Source organism: Canis lupus, chromosome 7, assembly GCF_011100685.1.
Source record: "Canis lupus familiaris isolate Mischka breed German Shepherd chromosome 7, alternate assembly UU_Cfam_GSD_1.0, whole genome shotgun sequence".
In the NCBI taxonomy this organism is placed as follows: Eukaryota; Metazoa; Chordata; class Mammalia; order Carnivora; family Canidae; genus Canis; species Canis lupus.
In genome coordinates, this window is record NC_049228.1 from 34,248,068 (window position 1) to 34,274,879 (window position 26,812).

Consider the following 26,812-nt stretch of genomic DNA (forward strand, 5'->3'; position numbering starts at 1 on the left):
GTTTCAAGTAAAATAATAATAAATCTCTCTAAATCACTCTGACACTATTTTGAAATGATAACAAAATATAGGCAAAGAAGTGATGCTTCTGGGGAAATAGGGCTGAAACTGTACAGAAAGAACACTCGGATGACTTTCTACAGATTCCTGGTAAAGCATCAGAGATAGCTCTGCATACACCTGTCAGAATAGTTAAATCATCATCTGTTTTTCAAACATGCAATAGGACCTAAGGCACTATGTGAGGAAAGAAGTCTTCAAAGTTCCTATCTGTTTTTTTTTTTTTTTTTTTTTGAGTGTTTTGGCAAACTGATAGTAATGCCTACCCCAGCTTGAAGTCCTTATCATCCTTTTTGTGTCTCACTACAAAAACATCCACTTGCAAGAACTTTCATGTGAAAACAAAGAGGATGTAAACATCTTACACAGTGTCTGTGTACCTTAAAGCTATCAGAGTTTTCACATTTTATAAAGCACATGTAATCTGACATATGATCCAATAGCTGGACAAAACTTGAGACCAAGTTTGCTAGATTTTCTCATCTTTTCATTGTAGGCTTTGTCCCTAGGTGATTTCATCCACATCCAAGGCTTCCCTTAACCACAGACAGCTGCTCACTGGCATCTCCCCTCACAGATGGCTCAAAGGTATTTCAGATGCTCAAAGGTATTTCAGATGCAGTGTTATGTTAACCAGGGCCCATACTTCTCTTCCCTTCCCTGGGCTCAATCACACCCCCAACCTGATATATTACAAGACTAGGTTCTCTCATTCAGCTAGGGACTTTTTTAGGCTATAAAGTCTAGACTGAGGAAGGGAGAGAGATCAGATACCCAACTGTTCATGCTTCCTCTCTAAAAGAGCTCCCTACCCTAAGTTTGTCCGTCAGTTTCTAATTCTTCCAGGAGGGAGCAAAAAAAAAGGAGTGATTGGGAACAGAAAATCTCCTTTTGAACCTGCACTGTCTGAGCTCTCTGTGCCTAGCAGATGCTTAAAGATAATTCATTCATCTTAAGGGTGGAGATGCTTGTGCCTCTAGGTCCCTTGATCAAAGGAGATGCATCTCTATTTTGGGTGACCTGTGACCCCTCCTGTGGCCTCAAGATTTAGGGTAGGAAAACAGCACTTCCCTCACCATCCTACTCCAATAATTAGGGAACAGCAATGTCTTCTTTTTTCTTTGGATGTGTGCATATGATATCTGGCCTCTTACTTTGGGATTTCACATCCGTATCTCAGTGGCTACTCTAAACAATTTTAACCACCTGTTCCTTAAGTATGGTACTTACTATTTTTTCAGGCTACTGAGTGAGCCAACAAAGGGGCTTCAAAAATATATACAACTTAATCCCTGCTCTCAGAGAGCTGAAGTGTAATACAAGGAAGCTTATTAAAACAACATTTTTTAAGAACCAGACTCTATTTTTAGATTTCAGCTTTAAATTTATAAAAATGAAACATTCTCCAGATCATAAAGGTCTAGTATGTGCAGTACATGTGAAAAGTTTGACCTTGGTTTTTTCACCACTGTATCATCATCCTTGTCACTATTATTTAAAAGCTCAGACTGAATAACATCCACAGTTTCTAATTCTAAAACTGGAGAGTTGGGGGGGGGGAGGGTATATCAAACCAAAGAATACAGGGTCAATTTTCATGGGGGTAAATATCCCACCTACTAAATTCTTGTAAAGAAAGGTCAAGTTCTATTTGGTGACATCAGATAAGGAGTTTTGCTTATCGTGACAAAGTAGGGACAGTGTGAGAAGGCGTGGAGAAAGAGGAAGAAGACTTACTTAAGCATATGAATTTAGTATAGGTATATATGTAGAGCAAAATGGTAATTCAACAGCCATAGTCCTTAATTTATTAGTTAAAAAAATTTCCAAATCAACTGAATTCAGATTTCATCTTTCCATAGAAATGAGAAACATAATGGTGAGTTGAACATCAAGCTTTTGTGGGCTTATTTTGAATTAGTAACTGAAGAACAGTATTGCATTTACTGTATCAATCATATCAAACTGTCCATGTAAATATGCACTCAAGTTTCAACTTCAGATGACCAGAAGAACTCTCTCCTCAATGAGCAAGGACCTCTCCTGGGTAGAGAGCAGGGTCTTTACCAATTCAAATCAATAGCAAAGGTTCCCATGGCCTATGAAAATCATTTGACACATACTTTAAGAACTATGAAGAATCCTAGCTTCTAACATCAGGAAACAAAACCAGGATGATTTAATAGAGGAGAATTTCTTTAAACATGCAACTTTCCATAAAAATCTAACTTCATTTTTAAAAAAGAAAAATCCCTTAAAAGTCAATAGAATAAGTGGTCCTAAGTGTTTAACAATGGGATTTTTATAACATATTTATAATCAACCTTTAAATGTAAAATTCAGATAAAATTATTAGAATAAAGAATGGGGTTAAGGGAGACATTTAATAATTTATCATGGTATGTACATGCATGTTCATAGGAACATTATTCACAAGAGTCAAAAGACAGAAGGATCCCAAATGTCCATCAACAAATAGGTAAGTGGCTTATCCACACAGTGGTCATAAAAAGGAATGAAGTACTGACACATTCTGTATCATGGATGAACCTTGAAAACATGCTGTGCGAAAGCAGCCAGTCACAAAAGGCCACATACTATATGATTCCATTTATGTGAAAAGCCCAGAAGAAGCAAATCCATAGACATGGGAAAGTAGATTAGTGGTTGCCAGAGGCTGGAGGAAATGGAACGGGTATGGTATCTCTTTTTGGGGTGAAGAAAATGCCCTGGAATTAGACAGTGCTGATGGTTTCACAACTTGTGAATGTAACTGGAAGTCAATGAATTATACACTTTAAATGGCTAAAATGGTGAATGTCTTGTGAATTTTACCTCATTTTTTTTTAAAGGCACCATTTAGTTTGATCTTCCTTTTTACTTCTGCCTGTGAAAAACCATGCTCAGACCTTTGCCCTCTCTCTGGATCTACCCTGTGGTCCTTGATTCTTCCCACTCCTTAGGAGTATTATATCCACGCCTCTTCCCTTTCCAGCATTGCTTAGCATTCTTTTTCTATTAGCTTCTCCTTTCGTATTTTCGAATTATGTTCAGGTTTAATCTCATGTTTCTACAGTTAAAGTATCCGATTTCTCTTTTTATGGCTCATTTCCTTGATATGCATTCCTTCCTTTCATGCCTAAAATCTGGCTGCTCATCAATGACCATCATACCTTTTCCTTGCCAAGCAGATTTTTAAGCACTAAGCTGTTAGCTGGGTATTGCTAGAAACTCAAAGGCATCTCCATTCTTCTACTAGTCAAGGTAATTCCCCTGAAACTTATACATGTATCTCTTCTGATACAACCTATACTCTTATGCAGCTTTCATACTTTACTTACAAAGTAAAGCTTATAACACATACAAGGTTCTAAACTAGACATTTTAACAAGTTATGTTAGGATCAAGATACAAACTGGTTTCAGCAAATAAAAAAATATAGGAAAATCTGTGGAGGCATGGTGGAATCTGACCAATCTATAAATTAATTAAAAATAATTTATAAATTATAAATCTGACCAATCTATAAATTATAAATTAATCTATAATCTAATTAATAAATCAGCTAATTAAATCAGCTGATCTATAGCTATCAGTATGTGTGTATAACATGTTATACACATACACACATACTGATGAAAATGAAAAAGCATATCACAAAGTCTTCTTATTCATTCTTTAAAAAGAGACTGAATGTCTACCATATGCCAGCCACTGTTCTAAGCACAAGAAATACAGAAGTGATAAAGACAAGTAAGGTCATTCTAGAAAGAACTGGCAGAAAATAAACTAGCTAGAGGGGAGTTCTACAAGGAAAATAAGACATAGTAATGTGATGGAAAGAGAAGAGATGAACAGCAGGGCTACCTGAGACAGGGAGAGGACAGAAAGCCTTTGAAGATGGACTAGAAGAAGGAGCAATGCATGCAAAAATGCAAGGAAGAGCTTATGGGCTGAAGGCATGGTAACTGCCAAGTCCGATAAGAGGGAAAATAAGTAAGATTTCATATAATAACACAGGAAGGAAGCGGGGGGGCTCATAAATGTTAAGCTTCTGACTAAAGACAGGAAGGTGTAGATGTGAAGCTTCGGGAAGGAGCACAGCAGAAGAGGGTTTCCCATACCTGAGAAGTTCTAAGAAGAGGAGCTGAGAAGTGGAGAAGAGCAGTCATCAGAGGGACCCAGAGTGAATGCTCTTGCTAAAGATTTTTTTAAAAAATTGTTTAGTGAAGAGAGGGCAAGAAAGATTAGTGGAAGAGGAAGAAACATGAAGGCCTCTGAATTCGCCAGCTAAGAGCTGCTATTTGCTTTGGCCCATTAACTCAAATGGTTTCTGGACTGGCAAGAAGTTGAAGGAAATATTAAGTCCAAATCAAAATGCTTCCCATGAACAAGGTCCTCTCCCCCTGCTCCAGGCTCTTTAGTTCTCACACATATCTGACTCTGTGGTTGAGTGGACCTGGGACAGGCTGCCTTTTTGTGTTCGATCTGGCACTGTCACCTAGAGTTTGACTCTAGTTTATCAGGGGTCCCCTGGCTCCAACTTGGATCTAATCTAAAATCTTGCTGTGAGCTTCAAGATTTGGAATATCCCCAATTCCAAACTGCTGACAGATGATCCAGGTCCTCAGCACTGACTTTCTTCATTTTGTATTTCCAGTGTTGTTATAGTTTTCCTGGTTCTGGATTCCTCCCTACCACCTGCTGCCTGAAGAACAGCACTGGTAGACCCAAGGCCCATGAGAGAAGAGAATATGCTAATAAGAGGCATTTTGGGAGACATATATGTTGCCATGGACACATGAACAGGCATCAACACTCAGGGCAGAATTGGTCTATGGTATGAAATTCATGGAAAGCACTTTTTTCAAAAGACAGAGCCTCAAGCCCTCTATCTTTTTTTTTTTTTCATTAATTTAATATTTAGCTTTCTATTCTCAGTATAAGTTTTTCTCCCTTAGCTTGGAAGGACAGGAAATAGCCCTAATGAATGTCTTCCTCTTCCCTCACAGCAGTGTCTGTTTTGATGGAGTGGGAAGAAGAAGCTGGCACTATGATGGGTTCTCTAGCACCACAGGGAAGCCGAAGGAGGGAGGGGGCTGGGGAGGCTATGATGACTACTAAGACAGTTACCTTTACTCCAGGCAGTCAACAGCACTTTCTTATTAGAGCACATCTCCATGTAAGCTTAGACATAAAACTCAAGAGGTCTTCATAAATAACAAGCATCTGTATTAATATTATAAGTGAATTTAGGGACAATACGTAAAATAAGAGTACCTATTGACAAACACATAGCACAAAAATACGAACCAAAATACTGTAATCCCATAACTCGGGGTCTGGGGAAGGGGCATTTCAGTACCTTTTAACTACAACCAGCAACAAAAAACAAAAAACAAAACCAGCTGATGGTACTCCAGCTTGATAATTTTTTTTAAAGAGATCCTATTTTAAGCACATGCAACTTTTCCTAAGATGCAAATACCTGTTCTAATTATCTTCTTTAGGCCCAGGAGTACAATGTATTTTGGGGAAAAACTGAAAAGGCATTCAGGGCTGTATCATGTGATACTGTGGCTTACTCACTTCCTTTTGATTCTGTTTTTGATTCCAACATGCTATTTTCTCTTGGTTTTGTCTCCTCTGTGTGATTCTTTTCAGCCCCCTTTGCTCACTCTTTGTCCACCAATGTTCGTGTTGCTAAGAACTTCATTTTTTGGTCTCCTCTCCCTCTATATATTCTTCCTAAGTAATCTCACCTATTATTTTGCATCTAGCTACTCTCTAATATTTCCCAAATTATGATGTTAGCCCAGATCTCTTACCTAAGATCCAGATGTTTCTATACCTTTCTATCCAGCTGACTACTGGACACATCAGCAGCTTTTTAATTGCCTTCTCTGCTTCTACTGCTTCTGGCCTTTCCAATTTTCAATCCATTCTTTATGCTTCTGACAGTGATTAGCTGTCACTGCACTATTTAAAAGTTTTCAGGGATTTCCCGCCGAGTTTGAAAACTCTACGGTCCTTTATCTGATACACAAAGGCCTTTAATATCTAGTCTGACCTCATCTCTCTAAATAACTGTGGTCCTGTGAACAAGTCCTTCTTATTCCCATGCTCTGTATCTGGGACAGGTTGCTCCATATTTTTGGAAAACCCGACTTTACCACCCTCGTTATGGGATTGATTCTACCTGCTTAAATATGAGTTCAGTTGGCAAATAAATTCAATATTTATTGACATATACAATGCCAGGCACTAGATTCCCATAGTCATGGAGTTTACATTGGTGTGTGTCCATGCGTGCATACCTTCCAGGGGAGTGGGAAGGTGACTAAACAAATAGGAAACTATCTGTAGAAATATCTTTAGGGAACTACTGGCACCCTTCCTCCAATAGCTTATGTCTAACAAAGTACTCATCATATTTTGAGTTCATATGTATTTACTTGTGTATTTCCATTCCTCTAACAGACTCATGTTTTGAGAGGAACAATTCTGTCTTTTCAATTTGAATCTCTCTCTTCTACCCCAAAGGGTGGCATACAGTTGATGTTGAATAAAAGCTGTTAAATGAATAAGTCAATGAAATAAATCAGTTTTCAAATGATGGTGTGAAAAAGGAAGAGACCACACATGCATTTTCAGGGCCGAACAACAATTAAATTTAGATGTATAGCAGCTGAAGGCCCCAACTTCTGTCCATATACCCTAAATCATCCAAACAATTGGATATGATACTTGTATTACTTCTGCCCTCCCAGAGTGCTTCTTATGCCTTGATTATGGCTAGTCTTGGTCTTTGTTTTCTCTATGCCACAGTTACTTCATCTTCTTCAGACATTTGACTCCTGCTTCTCTGCTTTGTTTCCCAGTGCCTGATTTTAGCCTGAATTTGGCTTCTGGCTGTAACCACAACTAGTGACTCTTAGCTTTTTTTCTTTGTATCCACAAGATAATGCAGTGAATTCTTCCTATAGTTATAGGCAGCTTCGTTTTGTGGTTTATACAAACTAGGAATGATTCTGAATTATCCACTCATTCACACACTACCATTACTCCCTTAAATGAATCCTGCTTTAAAATCTTCATTTTCTCTATCCATAGTGGCACTGTATAATTTGCCACTGAAAAAGGATGCTTGTGATAATTATAGACAGCAGGTATGCACCAGGGTTTGTGGTCACCCTCCTCTCTATCCAGCAGTTTCCTATGAGTCTCATGTGTAACAGTGACTTCTTTCTTGGTTTTCTGCTGTTTTGGATGCTCCCTGGCACTGTCACATCTCCTTGGGCTTTAGATTTGAAAGCTAAAAGAACTTTCTAGGATTTATCAGTACCTTGTGTAGAGATCCACATGTGGAGACCTCTAGTAAGGGTCATAACATAGCTAACATTTTTAGACGTCTTATTACAAAACAAGCATTGTGATACTCATTTTATATATTTCATCTGAATTCTTTTTATAAGACCTGGTGAACTTTCTCCCATTTTAGAGAAAATAGAAACAGAGTTTTAAAGAGGTTAGTTTACTCCAGGGCAAGGGCACCTATCCAATTCATTTAGAGTTTATACTCAATTCCAGATCTGCCTGCAAGTGTTCATGTTCTTCAATCCCAAAAGAATCCCTCACTGTAAAATAACCTAATGGAAAAAACACCAATCACTATGAATATAATATCCATAAACCAAACAAAGGCATAATAGGATAAATTTAATATTAATCTAAAATTTTAAAACTTCTATTTTCCTTTTCAAAACCAATTCTTTTACTTTGCATTTTACAGTATTTTAGATAGCAATATTCTTGTTTTCAGTAACCAGAGGGAAACTTTGGAACTTTAAAACAATCTGAAAGAAGTATCATTATCAATTCCCAATGATGAAAATAATTCAAAATCACCAAGAGTCATTTTCTGTGCTAACACTGTGTCCTTGTACTTCTTTTAATATAACCAGGAAACTCACTTTATTCATCTTTTCTTACTTGCTTTGTTTTCCTTATTAACAACTATTATAACACTGCTCATGCAGCATCTACTTCCCAGGCTAATGGGTCTCTGAAAGTTTGAAGGTGCACACTCCAACAGTAAAGAATTTTGAGCATGTGCTCTTCAAATAAGTACATACTTTGAAATTATATACGTATACCAATGTAATAATAGATTGCATCCACTATAGAATATATCCCAAAATGTAAATAAGAACTATGAAATTAAAAGCAAACAGAAGTCCTAATAATTTTCCCAGGTCCCTAAGGTTTATCTTGTTTAATTTCCTGATGCCCTGGCCTGTAAACTCATCATCTAAACTAGAGCACCTCAAATGTTTAGGGATATGTGAATCACCCTGGAGATCTTGCTTTTAAAGCGGATTCTGATTCAGTGTATTTAGATGAAGGCTAAGATTTTTTGGTATTTCTAATAAGCTCCTAAATTGATGCTCACTCTCTGAGTAACAAGAACTTAAACAAAAAGTTAATGTTTAGCCAAACTTAAGCTGCTGTTTTCTAACAGCTGATTCTAAAGTCAACTTTACATTACTATGGGCAAAACTGATAAAAACTGCTTTTAAAACCATACAATGATCATTATATGCATTAATCAGTAATATCAAGGAACAAATCTAAAATGTAAATAACCATCATGGCTGGGCATACACTTCAGTGGCTGAATTCAGAGTATCATAAGAAAACTGATTCTGTTTTCATGCACTTCTATCTCCAAAGGCAGCAGTGAACAGAAAGAAAAGAAAATAAGGACAAAGAACAAAACGGACTAAAACATACACACTTTCATCTGTTTCTAACATGATTATTAGTAGGCAGGAAACCTGTGGTTAATATTATCAGCTGACATTTATGTTTATATCAACAGAGGTATAGCAGCCTGGCTTTGTCTTGTAGTTTTTATATAAATGCAGAGTGAGGATGGTCACACAAAGCACACAGTTTTAAAATTCTATCTTAAATTTACACAACTTTAAAAGGTCTACAGAACTTAAATGTACAGGACTTTACATAAGAAACTCAGGCAAAAGTTCAGAATATAAGCAGAATAAAATCAGAAGGCACTTTGGTTTTATCTTTAGTCTTGCAGTTCCCTCACAAAATCCTAAAGTTCCAATACTACTGATTGCATGAGAACATACCATGCTTGACCCTCCAATAATTTCCAACAGTCAAATATACCAAAAGAAAACGTCCACCATCCCCAAATTTCAATTATTTACCTTGTCAATCATTTTTCTTGCTTCCACTTCCTCACTGTTGGGATTCTCTAACTCAATGGTATAAGTACCCTTGTCACTTTGGTCATCATCATTATCCTTTTCAGAAGTGGCAGAAGTAGGTTGATTTTTTAACATTTTATCCATCTCCTGGCTTGGTCTGTGCCCAAGACTCCCTGAACTTCTTAACAATGCAGTTTGTAGGAAGGGAATTGACACCGATGGCTCCTCTGATTTCTGTTTTAACAATTTCCCATGTGGAACACCATGCCCCCCTCTGTGATGCGTAGAGCTTGTCTGTAAAGACAAAGAAACCACTTTGGCATCTGCTGTTGGAGATTTTGTTTTTTCAAGTTTTGTATGTGGTGTTGAGTAAGTAGTTTCCTGACACAAGATTCCCGCACTCTGAGTAAAAGAGTATGACCTTCTTTTTCTGGGATTGTCTTCATCAAAGAATGCAATCATAAAAGCAGTTTGACTTACAACGGCTTGGTCTTGATGCTTTTCAGCAGACTGGGCCTTCTGTAGCTTTTTCTGTTCGGAATGGTGGCGCCTTAAGTGTTCCTCAAGAGCTGCACGTTTGCTACAGCGCCTGTGAGCCCCAGCATTTTCTGAATCGCTTTGTGTACCATCATCATGTTTATTTCCTGCACACAAAAAAGAAACCACATAATACAGAAGGAAAAAAATCCCATGTAGAAAATTAGACACATACACAAAAGTGCTATTTGTTTTTTGCCCCCTCCCCCTTTTCAATCCAAGTCATATGTTCTTTTCAGTAACAGGCTCTGCAAACTTCCCTCAACTGCAATGCTCACATTCAAATTTTATCAACCAACAATGAGGTCCTTTATAAACAATTGAATGGGATTGCTTTTCTTTCTCCAAATTTTAACTTTATAATGATTCATCAATGCCGTAACAGATAAGCCATGCTATATCATCATGATAGTCTGTACTTTTAACATTAATAAACATTAATCCTGCCTCCAAACCTTATACTTTCTTTAAGCAATCAAAAATTTGCTTCTAGCAGGAGGGGCAAAAAGAAAAAATGGTGATCCTCCTGAAACGCTTACCATGACACAGTAAAAGAAAATGCAAGTGCCACAAAAACGTGATGAATTTTAACTTTCAACAATGTTCAATACTTCTGAAAGTATAGCATACTTTCAATAAAAAGTATGCAAAATGTTTATAAGAAGATACACATTTGTAGTTTTCTCCAATTAACTATACACTTCTTTACAAGTGTCTTTCTAGCTATGAGAATTTTTGTAAACTTAAATTTGTGATCTAAACTCTGGTGGCTTTAAAAGTTAAATAAAGAATGCTAAAAAAAAAAAAAAAAAGAATGCTAAAGGCCTATCACAGAAAAGCATAGTCTATGAAATCCTATATAAATGTAGCTACCTTCTGGGCAAATGGCAGGGTGCTAAATATAAGCAGCTAAAAATCTGTCTTCTCTATAAAGCACACAGAGTCAAGTTAGAATACATTTGAATTTTGAAACATCAGGTTCCTAAAAGGTTTTCTGTTACCCTTCATAAGTCTACTAGGGATCTGATGTGAAACTTTATGGAAATTGTTTTTCAATGATTTAGAATTCTCAGTATTTAAATAGGTACATTAGAAGAAATAATCAAATGGTAATTACATTATTACAGCATAAATTTACTACTGGAAAGTCAAGAATTACTCTATGCATGTTTTAGCCTGAATCACAAATGAGGGCTTAAATGAGGGCTTCTGTAGAAGAAAAATGTAAATGAGCCTAGTCAACTAGGTGCAGTCAGTCTGTGGCTTCCAGGGCTGAGTTTAAGCTTTTTCTGGGTTACAAATCTGAATCTTAATATCTGTTTAATAACATAGTAACAAGACAATGCCAGAACTGAAGACTTGTTGGCTGGGTGGGGGCAAAGGGCATTCATCCAATGGAAAAAAGTTGAGTTTTAATATTTGTGGGTTTGTTTCTAATGAATTAGCAGGTTACCAGTTGGTGCCAATGGTTTAACACAAAAGGACTGGTTGTCAAAATGTGGTACCTAAAAGGTGTGAGAAGATTCAGAGAGAAAAAGCACACACACAAAGGGTAGTGTTTCAAAAAAGTAATAGGCTAGGGAAACAAAGGGAGAGAAATAAACCAAAATGAAGGCGATTGGGGAAGCACTCCCAGCAGAGTAAAACTGATGAATGTTATAAATATCAGCTAGGACAACAGATCTGAAAAATCTTTCTTCAAATTAGCAACTATTCAAAATGCAATCTGAAAAGAATAAAACAAAACAAATGTTCAATTAATGGAATCCCTCAGGTAATTACGCTAAGAATCAGGGATAGCAGATGGAATGTAAAACCAAACTAAACCACTAACTCAAATAGAAAACTCGTTAAAAGCATGCAATTTTACAACATAGTTAGTTGTTGCATTGGATAAACTGAAAAGAAATCAGTTTGTAAGAGCCAGGAATAACTAAACTCTAATATTTCCTATATGATAAGACCAAATAACCCATATTGCACATACACACGATATGAAAACACCATCTTTACAGAATTCAATTCTTGTACTTGTACCAACACACAAAATTTGGCACTTATATGGTGTCAGAACTTTTCAGTATCTTTTTCTTTAAACTATAGTTTAAAAACTTCTCTTTATGGGTTAGCCATTTTCTTTTTTGGAAGATTGTTATTCCTTTTTGTATTTCTCTGTGTTACAGGAGGTGAGATATCTGATCAGAATTGCACACTCTCTTTGTACTCAACAACAAACAAATCACTAGGAAACTCTCAGAAACACCAAGTTTCTGGTCTTGTCTACCATTAACCATGCCTAAATATGCTGAAGTCGGTTTAGTATTTTCTAGGGTAGGTTGGCTATACCAAGTCAGGAGCTGTGGTCAAAGAAGTTGCAACTCTCCTAAAGGGTAAAAGTGTATGGGCTTTGTGAACATTATTTTCTTCACTGTCCCAAAGCGCGTGCACTTTACTCTTGTAGGAGCAAAGGTTTTGCTTTTATTTTACTTACTTTCAAGTCTTTGAGATTGATTCAAAAAAACTGCTGAAGTCTAATTACTGTAAAATTGTTACTGTTTGCCATAATTACCTTTATTTAAAATTTATGTATACACTTTCAAGATTCTATATTGTGGAAAAATTTTATCTAATGATGGAATATTTAACTTTGGGGAAAAGTCAAATGTCATTTATAAATATGCCTGGGGAAATAAAATGGATCTTGAATCAAAAAGGAGTTATATTCACATTTTCTTGGATGGTTTGTAAAACAGTCTGAAGGCAAATCCAAAAGAAGGGTTCTGAGCAATGGCAATATCCTAAAATATATATCTCAATCAACTTTGAGGGACAACAGGATTTTGATTGTATTATATCTGGTAAAGTTCAAAAATATCTAATCATTAATGCATAGATAGTGTGAAGAATATGAACATTAATGTCTCTGTTTGGAATCAGGCTTACAATGGGCCTTGTTGAAGAGAATGTCTAAAAATGATGGCTTAAAAATAATAGCTAATACAGATATTTATAGATGACTAAAGAAGCAGCTATAATAAAGGGATAAAGGTTCTGTAAAATAGTAGCTTTTTAAGGAATCTTTTAGCTCATTTTTTTTGACATTTATTAAGAGTAGTTTAAGAAGGACCACATCAATTCTAAATTTTCAAGGTTTATGCTACCTTTTATATTTTACTAGGATAGAAGTACTGTTTATAAATTCATAAAAATGGTCAGTTTCCAAATGGGTAGCTTTTATTTGTGAACTTTAACCTATACACATATATATAGTTCTTAGTTATGTATTTAATATTACCTGATAGAAGAAAAGGGAACAATCACATGTGAAAAGTATATATTCTAGGTAACTGCTTACGATTATAATTAAATATAGTAATAGGCCCCAACAAAGAATTAAGTAATCACACCACTTCACTATCCTGAAATGTCTTAGAAGCAAATCAGAACAGGTATTTCCTCATGACTTGACCAAACAAAATCCCAGGGCCTAAAGTACTGGTTAGGCCAGGGTTAGTCTTATCACTGATAATGAAGTCATTCATTGTGTATTCAAATTACCGAGTACTTGCCACATAATTAAGTCCCCAGGCAAAATGTCAGGGATACAATGACCTCAATGAGCATTTTTTTTAAGCTTATTAACTCCTTGCAGAGAAACAGAATGGCCAGATTAGCATGCAATCATTTCTTTTAAAGATAGCTAATTAAATAAAATAAAGATAGGGTAATTAAAATATACTTAATTAGCAAAACAATGTAAAAATTATTCAGTTGATACTCTGATATAGAAGTATAGATATTTGCCTAATTTTGGTCAAGTGTTACACTGAAAAGCATATATTGACTATTTCACAAATAAACATTCGATTGTGATTTCATAAATTTTAATATCAAAAACATTTTTAACTCAATTAATTCCTAGTATCTCTAGACCACAAGTTTTTTTGTTTCATGAGTAACTGCTGAGAAAAGCTGGAAACACTCTATCAACAATGTCACTATATTACTAATGTAGAACTTTTGGCCCATTATCAAACGGCTTAAAATTTCTTTCAAAATCTAGATTTTGACATTTTACAGGAAGCATCACAATAGAGAAGAACAGAATTGAATATAGTTTTTCCTGAAGTCAAGAAAATGATGAGAACTGTCTTCTAGGGAATTCCATTGGTGAACAGAATTAATCTTTTATTTCCACAGGAAAAAGAAACATTTTTAATGGCATAAATATAAATTCACAAAACCAATTTGGTTTTGGCAAGAAAATGAAGGCAGACTATTTTTCATGAGTAAGGTGGACATGGGTAGTGTGGCTTGCTTTTGAGCTTCAAAATCAAATATAAAGGTTTGAAAAAGCTGAAGTTTCCTATCATATAATTATTTATCTAGGAGTAGTCTGGTTAACTGTGAAGACTGAATTTTCTTTATCACAAAACAGGAAGTTCTGAAATGATCAATTCACTTTACCTTTCAACCTTTTCAAGTAAACTGGAACATCACTTTTAATACTTTTGGAATCCTCTTCTGTTCTTTCCCATACCATTTGAGGAGGGTTGTTCTGTGCTAGCCAGTCAGCTACTTTATTTTCTGGTGCCATCATTCCTGTTTGAATCCCCGGCAGGTCTTGAGTTCCAGGAGAAGACTTCTTGGACTTGTGGCGCTGATCAGAAGTAAATTTTGTCACATGGTCTCTAATAGTTACCTTCCCTGGAGTACTGTCATCAAATTCAATGGTAAATGAAGCATGCCCTGCACCTGCTGTATGGGAACTTGGTGTGTCTTTTGTTGGGATTTCATGAATAGTGCTCTCTGTTATTTGTGACGGCTGCTGAAATTCTTTTGTAGGGATTTCAAAGTAACTTGGTTCCCTACAGAAAGGAAAAAGTACTTCTTCATTTGCAGCTGCTGCAGACTGTTCCTCAACTTGCTTGGCATCTATGCTGCACCCTAATGAAAAAAATAAGAGAAAATTCAAAATATTTGGGAGCTTCTAAAACTTGAAGGAGAATAAATATGGCTATTTGTATTATGCCATGAGACTCGGAAGGCAGATCACAGCCTGGATGAAAATCTGGCAAATGTCACAGAGAAAGAATAATTTTGATTATAAATAGCATTCAGTAACAGAAGATGCAAGATAAGCAGCAGCAGTGACAAAGAACAAAGCAGTTAAGAGACAGACCCTGGCATGGCTAGATCCGTATTTTTTCCAATTTGGATCTAGAAATCAAGGTGCAAAAGAACTGAAATCAAATGGAGATGAAGATGCACATTCAACATATACATCTAGAGACAGAAAAAATATGAATTTCCTTATCAAGTCAGGAGGATAAATTATCTATGAACACAAAGTAGAGCTCTGAAGGAGAACAGGTGCTCATATGAAGAAATAAACATGAAGTCAATATGCAAGTGATGTTCTAGAGGCAATGATTCCACTTACCATTCTTCACCATCACATTTAAAGACATTACTTTTAGAATTATAAAAATAACATTACTGATGTGTGATCACTGCAAGAAGATGGATACATTCTATAAAGAATAAAAGGACTAGAGATAAAACACGTGGTTTGCTTGCAGCATTGCAATCGAAGCAGCAATGTGAAAGAAATAAGGTAAAAATAGAAAATTTAGTTGCCAGCCAAAAATTCTAGAAGAAAATTCATGTGTATGTCTATATAGCAGAATATGCGCAAGTGTCAAAAATTCTTGGGAGGAAAGCTGAATTATAAATCTCAGATCAAAACAACCAGAGTTGGCAGAAAAAGTGAGCAATTGCTATCTCAGAAATAAATATAAAGGTATAAAAATATATGCATAGTATATGTCAATAAAATAGGTAAATAAAATATATAAACAAATGATTATTGAAATGTTTTCTTGTAAGTATGTGTAATTAGTACAAATGCAAGCAATAACTAAATAGATAAATTAAAAAGACTAAACGGCCTTGTTTTTCAGGAAGCAAGAGAACTATGTCCATTATGAAGATCGTAAAGAGTTCAAATGAAAAATATTTCCCTTAAGCTCTCAGAAGCATTCCATTTTTAAACAGATTGATGGAAATACCATGTGCAGATAATTTATTAGGAAGCAGTACAGGGAGACTAGGTTGTTTCCAATCATCCCCTAATTAAGTAAAGCAGTATTTGTGGTCTCTTGAAGCATCTTTTCAAATATTGAATCTTGATGGGATTCTACAGGTGCTGTAATTATTTCTTGGTAGTACTCTCTGAACATAAACAAAACTATTTGCTTTTAGGTTATAAGAATGGGACAATAGCACTGCTGTAATCAATGTATGGAACAGGGCATATAGAAAATATCAAGCTCCAGTTCCAAAAAAAAAAAAAAAAAAAAAAAGCTCAATATACAGAAGGTAAACAGTAACAAAAATGTTTTTCAATGTAAAAAATTATTCTTTACAAAATATACTTAATTTTTCGTATAACTAAAAATGTGAAATGTGTTTCAGAAAACACTGTCATTAAAGCAAAAATTTTACATGCTATTTGGGAGAAGAAATTATACAATAAGACTAAATAACCTAAAGTCATGTTTTAAATTTCTGTAAGAGTTAATTTATCTTGGGACGCTTGGGTGGCTCAGTGGTTGCATGCCTCCCTTCGGCCCAGGGCGTGATCCTGGGATCGAGTCCTGCACTGGGCTCTGTGTGGAGTCTGCTTCTCCCTCTGCCTGTGTCTCTGCCTCTCTCTGTGTCTCTCATGAATTAAATAAAATCTTTTTTTTAAAAAAGTTAATTTATCTTAATAATAAAATGCCTACTTGCACTCTTTACTCTGAAGGCCTGTCATTTAAAATTCTTATGAGAGGGCAGCCCTGGTGGCGCAGTGGTTTAGCGCCGCCTGCAGCCTGGGGTGTGATCCTGGAGACCAGGATCGAGTCCCACATCGGGCTTCCTGCATGGAGCCTGCTTCTCCCTCTGCCTGTGTCTCTGCCTCTCTCTTGCTCTCTCTGAATGAATGGATAAATAAATCTTAAAAAAAAAAAAAAATTCCCATGAGAGTAAACTGCATCAGTCACTCCCATATATTAGTAAACTCATTAATGTTATTTTTAATTTTTCATACACTGGCTTATTTACTATTTATTACAATGTCCATATAATACAACTGGCTTTTAAGCCTAGCCTATCAGCGAAATGACATTCACGGAGTCATTTATTCTGCTTTGCTCATCCTTCTGGTAACAGGATAATGCTGGCTGGAGATAAAGGGTGGTATAGTTTCTTTCTACCACCAACTTGTATACCCAAATAAAATGAGGTGGCTGAACTACAAAGCAAAACCCACAAAAAGCTGCTCCAGGTGTATAACATTTATCTTCTACTTATCATTCATAATTTAAAGGAATATTTTCCTTCTTTGTGAAGGAAAAGCTCACTGTTAATACTGACATACATACTTTCAGCATGTTTTCACACTGTAACACATAAATACAGCAGAGATCAAGAGCTGTTGTGCGTCACTATTCTTAAGGTTATCATCCACTGGTCCTACTTCAAAGTCACCTTTATTTACTCCAAGGACTAGAAACCTGAGACTTACTAGATAATTTCCCCCAAAATCAGTTATCTAACAACATCAGGTGGCACATGCAGCATTTTAGGAACTGATGACTGTAACGAGGCAGGAAAGTAGCGAAGAGATCTGCAATCAGATAAATCCTGTTTCTGTCGGTCTTCAATTCTCATTTTCCTCATCAAAAATGATGCCATCTATCCATCAGATTGTGATGATGATCCAATGAGGTTAAGTATTAAGTGAGATAATATGTTACCCAGAACAAGGCCCGGCACAAATAAACATCTCCCTCTTTTCCTCAATTCTCCAACATAGCTAAGAATCAGGAAAATAACTAAACAAAAAATTCTAACTCTTAAAAATCTAAGAGAGATTCAACGGCACCTATACTCCCATGTTGATGACCTTTACTAATCGGGAGGTCACTCGAGAGTGTTTTTTTTCTATCTGCTCAGATACATGAAGCAAACCTGCAGTAGGATTAAGGTAAGACATACAGCACTGGGAAGTAAGAATCAGATGGCAGAGGGGAGACAAAAAATAAGAGCTCATAATATGCGTCAGAACCACAGCTGTCCAGAACTCTTCAGTATATAGAGCCAACAGCCCCACATCCCTCAATGGCCACCAAGGACATCACTGTAATGTATCACACATCAGGAACTGATACTCATCATGATGATAAGTTTCATTAACCAGAAACTTAAATTATAGTTAGCCTTCTCCACTTAAGAAAGCAGTGATATGGATAATTCATTTAATAGAAATTTAGAAAATGATTAAACTCTTAAAAGAAACTGTCAATTGTAAAAAAGTTCAGTCATCTGAAAAATTCATTATGTGAAGGAATTCATTTCTCTGAAGATGATAAAAACAGATCACATGCGGACCTACTATACTTGGGAAGTGTAGGCCTACTAGAAAAATCATTGGGAGTCTTCTAAATTAATATTGAAAATTATCATTATTATTTTTTAATATTGAAAATTAAATAGACCAGAACACTAACAGACCAGATTTTGGAAATTTGTGAATTTAATATCCGTTCATCTTCAAAATCTATTTTTTTTACTAAATTAATACACTAAATATCATAATATTTTGTGTATACTGATATTTTGTTATAATCTCAACTGCTAGATATTTAAAGCTAACTGGTTATACTAGAACTAATTATGTTTATCTGAATCAGAACAGCAACTGGTGATAATATTGTCTAAGTTCTTAGGGTATTTTATGATTGTGCCCCACTTTTTTTTTTTTTAAAGATTTTATTTATTTATTCATGATAGTCACAGAGAGAGAGAGAGAGAGAGAGAGAGAGAGAGAGAGGCAGAGACACAGGCAGAGGGAGAAGCAGGCTCCATGCAGGGAGCCCGACACGGGATTTGATCCCGGGTCTCCAGGATCGCGCCCTGGGCCAAAGGCAGGTGCTAAACCGCTGTGCCACCCAGGGATAATTGTGCCCCACCTTTTGGGAACCTTATAATATACATAATCCAGAAAAACTATACCTTTCATTCTTCTGTACTAAATTAAGTAAAATATTCAATTAATTCAAGATGATAAAGGCTATAATGATGATAAGGCATTCATCCAGCTTACAACATATATCCAACCTGGCATATTCAAGTACCTCAAATAACAAAAACCAGGAAACATCTCTTGCGAAAAAGGATTCACAACTGGAAAGTTTCCATATTTAGTGTGATTTGATTAAAATCAATGTAAAAGAGCCAGAAATCTATTCCTCACATTTGCAACACTTTAAAGACCTTTACATGTTACACCTAAATAAATGTTTAAACCATGTCAGCAGATAGAAGAGCACACCTATAGTAAAAAATGAGGACAAAATTTCCTAATAGGACTAAAAATATTCATACAATTTCAGGAGAATTTGGTAGCTCCAGCATACATATTTGCTTCCAGGGTTTTTTAAGCTATAAGAGTAAGTCTGTAGGAGATTCTAGATACATGTGGACCCACTGAGAGGGACAAAGGAAATCAGTAAGTAGCACATACTCTATTACCCTTTCTGAAATGTTCACCTCTCCTAATAATTACTAATATTTTACATTCTAAAAATTGGTGACCAAGAAGCAAATCACTTTGTTTTTACAAGCGCATGCTTAGAGTATAAACGAATCACTTATATTTCATAATTTGAAACATCTGATAAAAACAATTTTGAAATGATCAAATTAAATAAGATTTAGTATATATCTTCATACTGATCCTATGATCTCTATTAATATCGTAAGTTAATTCAGGTCAGTAAACTGTTCCCTTTATCCTAGATTTTAAGAAACTGCAAGTAATAAATGTGAGACAAGGATATCCTCACACTAATGTAAGAAAGCAGAAAAGACCTTCACAAGGCCCTTAACCTGCTGAATCTGGCTGAGTTTTTTTTTTTTTTCTTTTTAATGATAGTCACAGAGAGAGAGAGAGGCAGAGACACAGGCAGAGGAAGAAGCAGGCTCCATGCACCGGAAGCCCGATGTGGGATTCGATCCCGGGTCTCCAGGATCGCGCCCTGGGCCAAAGGCAGGCGCCAAACCGCTGCGCCACCCAGGGATCCCCTGGCTGAGTTCTTTGAGCTACTTAACACAAGACATAAATCACTTAATTCCTGCTCACTCAAAAATAACCCCAAGATTATGAGACAGCTTTTGTCATGGGGCAAAAATGACACTGAGACAGGCCATATGAGCTGATAATCATAAGAATTCAGTTTCATTCACTCAGATGATGATAAGGGCAAACACTCTGAGACAGAGGGCTGAGAAAGGGGGAGAAACTGACTCCAGCGATGCCAGTGCAGAGGTGCACAAACCAGCCCCAAATGGCCAGTTATTTTAGCCAGAAAATTTCCTTCCTGCTTAGTCTCAGGGAACATTTCTGTTATTTGCATCTGACGGTATGCTAAATGATACTAAGTATTAATATTTCGTATTTCTAAGCTTGGACATGAAGAAAACTGCTGGTGGACAGCACCAAGGAAGCAATGACAGGAATTTATCTGCAAAGTTGACAACTTCAGTTTGCGGCACTTGTAAAATCGAGTCCATAAAGCCAGCTTTCTTAGACTTGTATCCTGGCAAAATCAGAGCATATTTTAAAGAACAGTGTTCTTGGGCAGCCTGGGTGGCACAGCAGTTTAGAGCCGCCTTTGGCCCAGGCATATCCTGGAGACCTGGGATGGAGTCCCACGTGGGGCTCCATGCATGGAGCCTGCTTCTCCCTCTGCCTGTGTCTCTACCTCTCTCTGTTTCTCATGAATAAATAAATAAAATCTTAAAAAAAAAAAAAAAAAAAAGAAGAAGAAGAAGAACAGTGTTTTTACTCTCCAGCTTAAAAAAAAAAAAAGTCTTACTTATCTTGTACAACTAGGGTCAAGGGCAGAAAACTGAGAAGGGTTCTGAAGGAATCTATCTTTGACTCAGAGTCAGACTTGGTTTTCCATACTGCTAGGTTTCCTGGTACCCATATTTGATTTCTCCTGTTCTGGATCCTTATCTGCCATTATCATGGAAACTGGCTGTTTGACCCCTCGGTATTGATGTCTTTGCCAAAGTCTTTATGTGACAACTGATACCTCCGTTTATTTCCTAGAAATCTTGATTTTCTGGCTTATGGGACACTTAGTTCATCACTAAATCCCTCTAGCAACAAAAGAATATGTTCCTTGACTATTAGTGTGACCCAGAACAATTTTTTCATTCTAGCTGCTGAATTCAGCTAATCATGTTGCTACCTTATCCCAACAAATAAAGCACATTGAGGTCTTAAAAAAGTTTGAATTTCATATATCCCATTTCTGAACATAACAGAAACTGTTGATTTAAAGATATGATTACATACATGCCTGTAAATCTAATGAAACACACAAAATTAGTTTGTGCCTACTATTTTGGTCTAATTGAAACATTTTAATAATTATTTTAAAATACTTTAAATGCCCAGTTATATTATTCATCTATTTTCCATGTTTTAATCTCATTAGCTGGAAAAATATTTTAAATAAAAATGATATGGAATTCATACTTTAAGTGAGAAATACTCATAACAAACTTACAATGACAAGATTATTAAGATACTCACAACATTTTTTATTAAAGAATAGTAGATATAGATCTCTTTCCAGGGTTGCCAGATTTTTGCTTAGATTACAAATTCTTACCAAAATACCCAATGAATGTCAGCCTGAGCTTTTCCTTACCTGCTGTTCCAGTTTCATGACTTTTTTCTTCGGCTTTGCCATTTGACTTGAAAGCCCTCTGATCCTCCACTTCATCATCTCCCCACCATGATGGCTGCCCATATAAGGGAGTGCCCCGGGGCATGGCAGAAATGTCTGGAAAGAGGTTAAAAAAAAAAAAAAAAAGGAATCTGTCTAAAGCATATAAAACAGAAAAAAAAAAAAAACAAAAACCAAAAAAACCAAACATCCTTTTGCAGAATGCTAGAACTGCCTGTTAATTTATTAAATAAAAACAAAGTACAGTCTATATAGTTGAAAAGTACTCTAAGTTGAAAAATTTGTTATTTGTGTAAGACCTTATTCAGTGTTGGACATGACTAAATAAATGACATTTTGCATTGTCTAATAATACCTAAGTAATGCAAACTGCGTTAGACTAATAGCTTTTTGTTAAGGCGTAATCAGGTTTTTGGTATACAGAAATGGCTCATCAAGTAAGTCTAAATAAAAAGACAAAACTAAAGTAAATTTTGGTGTGAATGACCATTAAAAATATTTTTTAAAGCCCAATGGCAATACAGAGTAACTAAATTTAAACCAGCTGTGTAACATGATTAGATTTATATCTGAGCAAATCTGGTAATACCTATCAATTTAAAAATTTGTTTTTTGCATGAATGGGATTATTTATGTAGAGCGGTTCCTGGAACACGATAAATATGCTAATTATTATGACATAACAAAATTGGATATTTCCTTTTAATTCATGTCAGTTATAACATAAAAAAGCACATGAGATAATAGTAATACTGTAAACTAGATTTACCTCCCTCAAATATTTAAACATATTAAACACACCTACATATAACTGCCATATATAATTATGTGTTATATAATGCTTTCTACTGAAAGCATTGCCTGTATTAAATTTCACTCTAAAACTGTCATTATTTTTATAATCAATATGGACCTGGCCAAGTTTTTTAGAACAAAGCATGCACTGTCTTCATAATCAAGTATGTTATTTTCAAAGAGATTAACTTACCCATGGCTTTTTCCTCAGATTTTAGTACTTCTGTGGCTTTGTGCTGCACTTCAGTTGAAGTATCTGCCACCTTTGAATCTATGCTTTTGGCACATGCAGATTTTGATAATTCTGATTCTGAAGATTTTTGGGACAACTGAAGCTGAATGGTAAATTTCTCGTGCTATAAAACATTTAAGAATAAAAGAGAAACATGTAGGAGTGAAATCAACTCTAGCAAATGACAGGTTTACAAAAGAAATAAGTAATAATCTTTACCTTTAGAGCTTCTTCAGGGACCCTCATTTCTCCTCGGACTACAGTGAAAAGATTTGTATGTAGACAGAGCTAAGGAAGAATATAATTTCCAAATTCTGATAATCAAGCTTAAAGTGATCAAAAATACTTTTGAAACTGTCCTATTTTCAACAGGTAATTACAACAGAAGCATTATATTCTCTTTAAGAGTTAAATGCTACAATATGCTCATAACCATGAGACTTTAATTTTTAAATACTAGAGAAAATCTTAAAATCTAGCAAGTAATTCTAAACTTCAGCAATAATGGCCTTGGTGAAGCAAATAACTGGGTAATTACAGCACAAAAGATATTTTCAATTCTAAAAAAACCAAATACTATGACTGCAAAGAAAAAGTACCTGGATCAAATTATATTGATAGTTAATCACAAAAATGTGAAAGGAAGTATCTCATCAGTGATTACCCAAAAGTAAATCCTGAAAGAATTTGATTACTCAGACTTCACAAGCATTGATAAAAATGAAGTTCATTTTCAAAGTGCAGAAGAAATGCTATAATAAGGGTCCTTACAACAACCACAATCGCCCCTTTCCTGAGGCATTGCAATCAAGGTCGTATTACATTAACAAACAACTGATTCTATACAGATTAGAACCAAGTGCTAGATATAATGAATGCTTTCATTATTATGCCAAAAAGAACAATGCCTCTGTATATTAAAGAACATCTTTCACTACACAGTAGAGGTCACATTTCCCACCATTTCTTAACCCTGTACTGAAAGGACTTTTATAACCATGTACTAAAATTCTATAATCCTTTACCAATTCATAGCACCCTATGACTTCAAGGGTAGAAAGCTCTAATTATCACAACCGTTTGGGGTAAAAATAGTTCTCACACATAAGGAGCAGCAAACTTGCAAATGAGTATTTAACTTATATTTCTACTCATTAGAATAATTAAAACTCAGAATTTGCGGGGAGTTGTAAAGAGCTTTGGGGAATATATGGTTTAATTCCATGAACTGGTCCTCCTATTCTATATAGGGAACTTGAGGACTGTAGGGGCAGAACCTAAAACAACAATCTAGTCAGCTGAATCCCAGTTCAGAGTTCCTGTAGCTGTGAAATATTAGAATTTTCCTTTTTTGTTAGGTACACACGCAGATACATGTTTTCTGATATAGTTGAAAAAATATATTTTGTAATAATTTCATACTTAATGAAAAACAGGTCCAATAACTTTGTTTTACCCCCAAGAAACACATTAACCCCTGAAGAATATTCATAGCATTCCTACATTTCCAATGGAAAACAATGTCTCAAAAAGAGTAAAAGCCATTTCCATTTTTGCAGTAGGAAACACAATGACTGTACCCTGATGGTTTTCTGGTACTTCAAGTTTATTCCTATAAGTATTCTAGGTTATTACCCAAGACTAGTCTGGGGTATTGTCTTTAGACTTTAGACTCTTAAAAGATCAGGAAAAGCTTCAGAGAGGCCACATTTCTTGGCATCAAACACTTTACCTTCCAAAACAGTTTGTGTCTGTGGAACCAAAAATATCAGGATCCTCTTGTTTGGGTCATGAATTTACCTAAGAACCCTGGTATCATGAGATTTTGAGACTGCCCTAGTCCCTACTTTTATCTCCAAAGCTATCATCTTTCTAATGGTATAGACTCCGGTTACTGTTAATCTAAAAAAATGACTAAGTAAGATACAATTACTCCTGTTGTCGGTTAAGTTAAAAATATACGATATGGTACAACAGTCACGTTGATTGTATCTGAATAAAAAAGTTACAAAAACTTTAAATTCTTGCTTATTAAAAATCATTTGAAGACACCTGGGTGGTTCAGCGGTTGAGCATCTGCCTTCAGCTCAGGGCATGATCCTGGGATCCAGGATCCAGTCCCGTATTAGGCTCCCTGCATGGAGCCTGCTCTTCCCTCTATGTATCTGCTTCTCTCTCTTTCCAGGATCCAGTCCCGCATTGGGCTCACTGCATGAAGCCTGCTTTTTCCTCTGCCTAGATTTCTGCCTCTCTCTCTTTCTCTGTCTCTCATGAATAAATAAATTAAATCTAAAAAAAAATATATATTTGTAGGTTATTTCCCTATTGCTATTCTAAAAGTCTTCCCTGAACTCAATTTATTCAACAAATGTTTATCTAAAAGTGGGGTCAAAGAGACTCATCAACATACTAGCAAAGTGCTCTATGACATCCTCCTTTATCTAAATGACAAAGCGAACTAAAAGGAGAACAAAAATTTCAACAGTTTTGGTTACTCCTAGGACCTTAAAAATACCAGGTGTCAGATAATCACTGTGAACTCATCTTTCAAAAATCATTTTAAAAATTAAGTCACTAAGTTGTTTCACTGAGGCAATACCAAGCACTTACAGAAGAAATTCAGTATTACATATGAGCTTTAGTTGCTTGGGACAAGATTTTCATCGTTTTAAGTTTCAAAAAGTGTTGTATTCTCAAACAATTTAATTACAATATTCTCTGAAAAACTATATACTAAAAAGAATGTGACTCTCATGAAGACAATAGATGTCACAATATATGAGAATATTTGAATACAATTACTTTATACAGTGGAAGAATGGGGGGAAAAGCATTCTTTATGGATCTTCTCCTTAGAAATATGGGACATTTGACTATATTCAATACTGAAATACAGTATTTTATGTTAAAATAGACTGCACACTGTATTAACAATCCAGGTCCTAGGAGATGCTAAAGCTTTTTAAAAAGTTCATGACAAAAAGCCTCCCAAGTGGAAAATTTTATTTTCTACTAGTTTACATTTGTCTACATCTTCAGAAAGATGCATCATTGGGCAGCCCGGGTGGCTCAGCAGTTTAGTGCCGCCTTCAGCCGAGGGCATGATCCTGGAGACGGGGGATCAAGTCCCACATCAGGCTCCCTGCATGGAGCCTGCTTCTCCCTCTGCCTGTGTCTCTGTCTCTCTCTCATGAATAAATAAATAAAATCTTTAAAAAAAAAGTATTTTATTTTAGTAGGTGAATACCTTGAACAACTTTTAGAAAACCTTGTTTTATAAGAACACAATTTTTAAACAAATGCTTTTAACTTTTCTTCTGTGACATTATTCCTTATTTACTAGCTCACCTCAATTTCTTAAATTTAGTTCTTTCAAGCTTTGAGAAATGTCCTCCATTTTTGAAATCTGGAGAGTGTGTGCATGTTTTGTTGTAGATATCAATCACATTAATCAGGAAGGATTTTAACTCCTCTAAATGAAGAATCCTTGATTTTTAGTTCTGTTTTATCCCTCTCTTGATCATTTTAGCAGTCACAATTGGGACCCAAGCACCCAGTGCCACATGTAATATTCCAAGTACATAAATAAATAAATCATGATCTTGAGAGCTATGATAATGATCTTTACTTTGCTTCTAATATTTTGTGGCCCATTGTTATGGGAATAGACTTCTTTGGGAAAAAGAACCTCATTAAAAAAAAATCAAGGTCCTAGATTCTTATACTGACTCATATGATTGGGATGGTGAGGATTTTGAGATTTATGGTATGTAAGTAATATTTAAATAATTTTCCACTGAACATGGAAACCATACCATATTCTAGTTTTCCTCCTAGTTCACCAGTGATTCTCTCTTAATCCTTTTTAACTGGTTCCTATCTTTCCCACCTCTTCATATTGGAATGTACCAAGTTTCAGTCCTTGGACATCTAACCTATCTATTTTCACTCCTGTGGCTGATATCATTTAGTCTTAAGATATTAAGTATTATTTAGACTATGGAAATGCCCAAATTTTTGTCTCTAGCCTATACCTCATCCCTTGGATTTAATCTGTATATTCAGAATGGCCAAAATCAAATTCTTAGACTCCTGTTTCTGGCCAAGACAGAGAAAAAGGAACCAGATTTACCCTCTCACCT

The 26,812-nt window shown here is 35.6% G+C and overlaps 1 protein-coding gene and 1 non-coding gene across 14 annotated transcripts in view; both read right to left on the minus strand.

Annotated features, from left to right (window-relative positions):
* Positions 1-26,812, minus strand: part of CEP170 (centrosomal protein 170) — a 131,587-nt gene that overhangs the window by 38,115 nt on the left and 66,660 nt on the right. For 8 of the 13 annotated variants that reach the window (XM_038542711.1, XM_038542703.1, XM_038542705.1 and 5 more), the window contains 6 exons: positions 22,890-22,948; positions 22,632-22,794; positions 21,605-21,739; positions 14,301-14,780; positions 9,777-9,940; positions 9,297-9,590 (listed from right to left, as the gene is read on the minus strand). In XM_038542711.1, the coding sequence (XP_038398639.1) occupies positions 9,297-9,590; positions 9,777-9,940; positions 14,301-14,780; positions 21,605-21,739; positions 22,632-22,794; positions 22,890-22,948 (1,295 nt within the window). The remainder of the gene's footprint in view (positions 1-9,296; positions 9,591-9,776; positions 9,941-14,300; positions 14,781-21,604; positions 21,740-22,631; positions 22,795-22,889; positions 22,949-26,812) is intronic. The other 5 variants (XM_038542714.1, XM_038542713.1, XM_038542712.1 and 2 more) reach the window with 3 other exon arrangements.
* On the minus strand, positions 12,226-12,282 carry MIR350 (microRNA mir-350). Its single transcript, NR_049346.1, has one exon. It is a non-coding gene; the product is annotated as a microRNA mir-350 (primary transcript).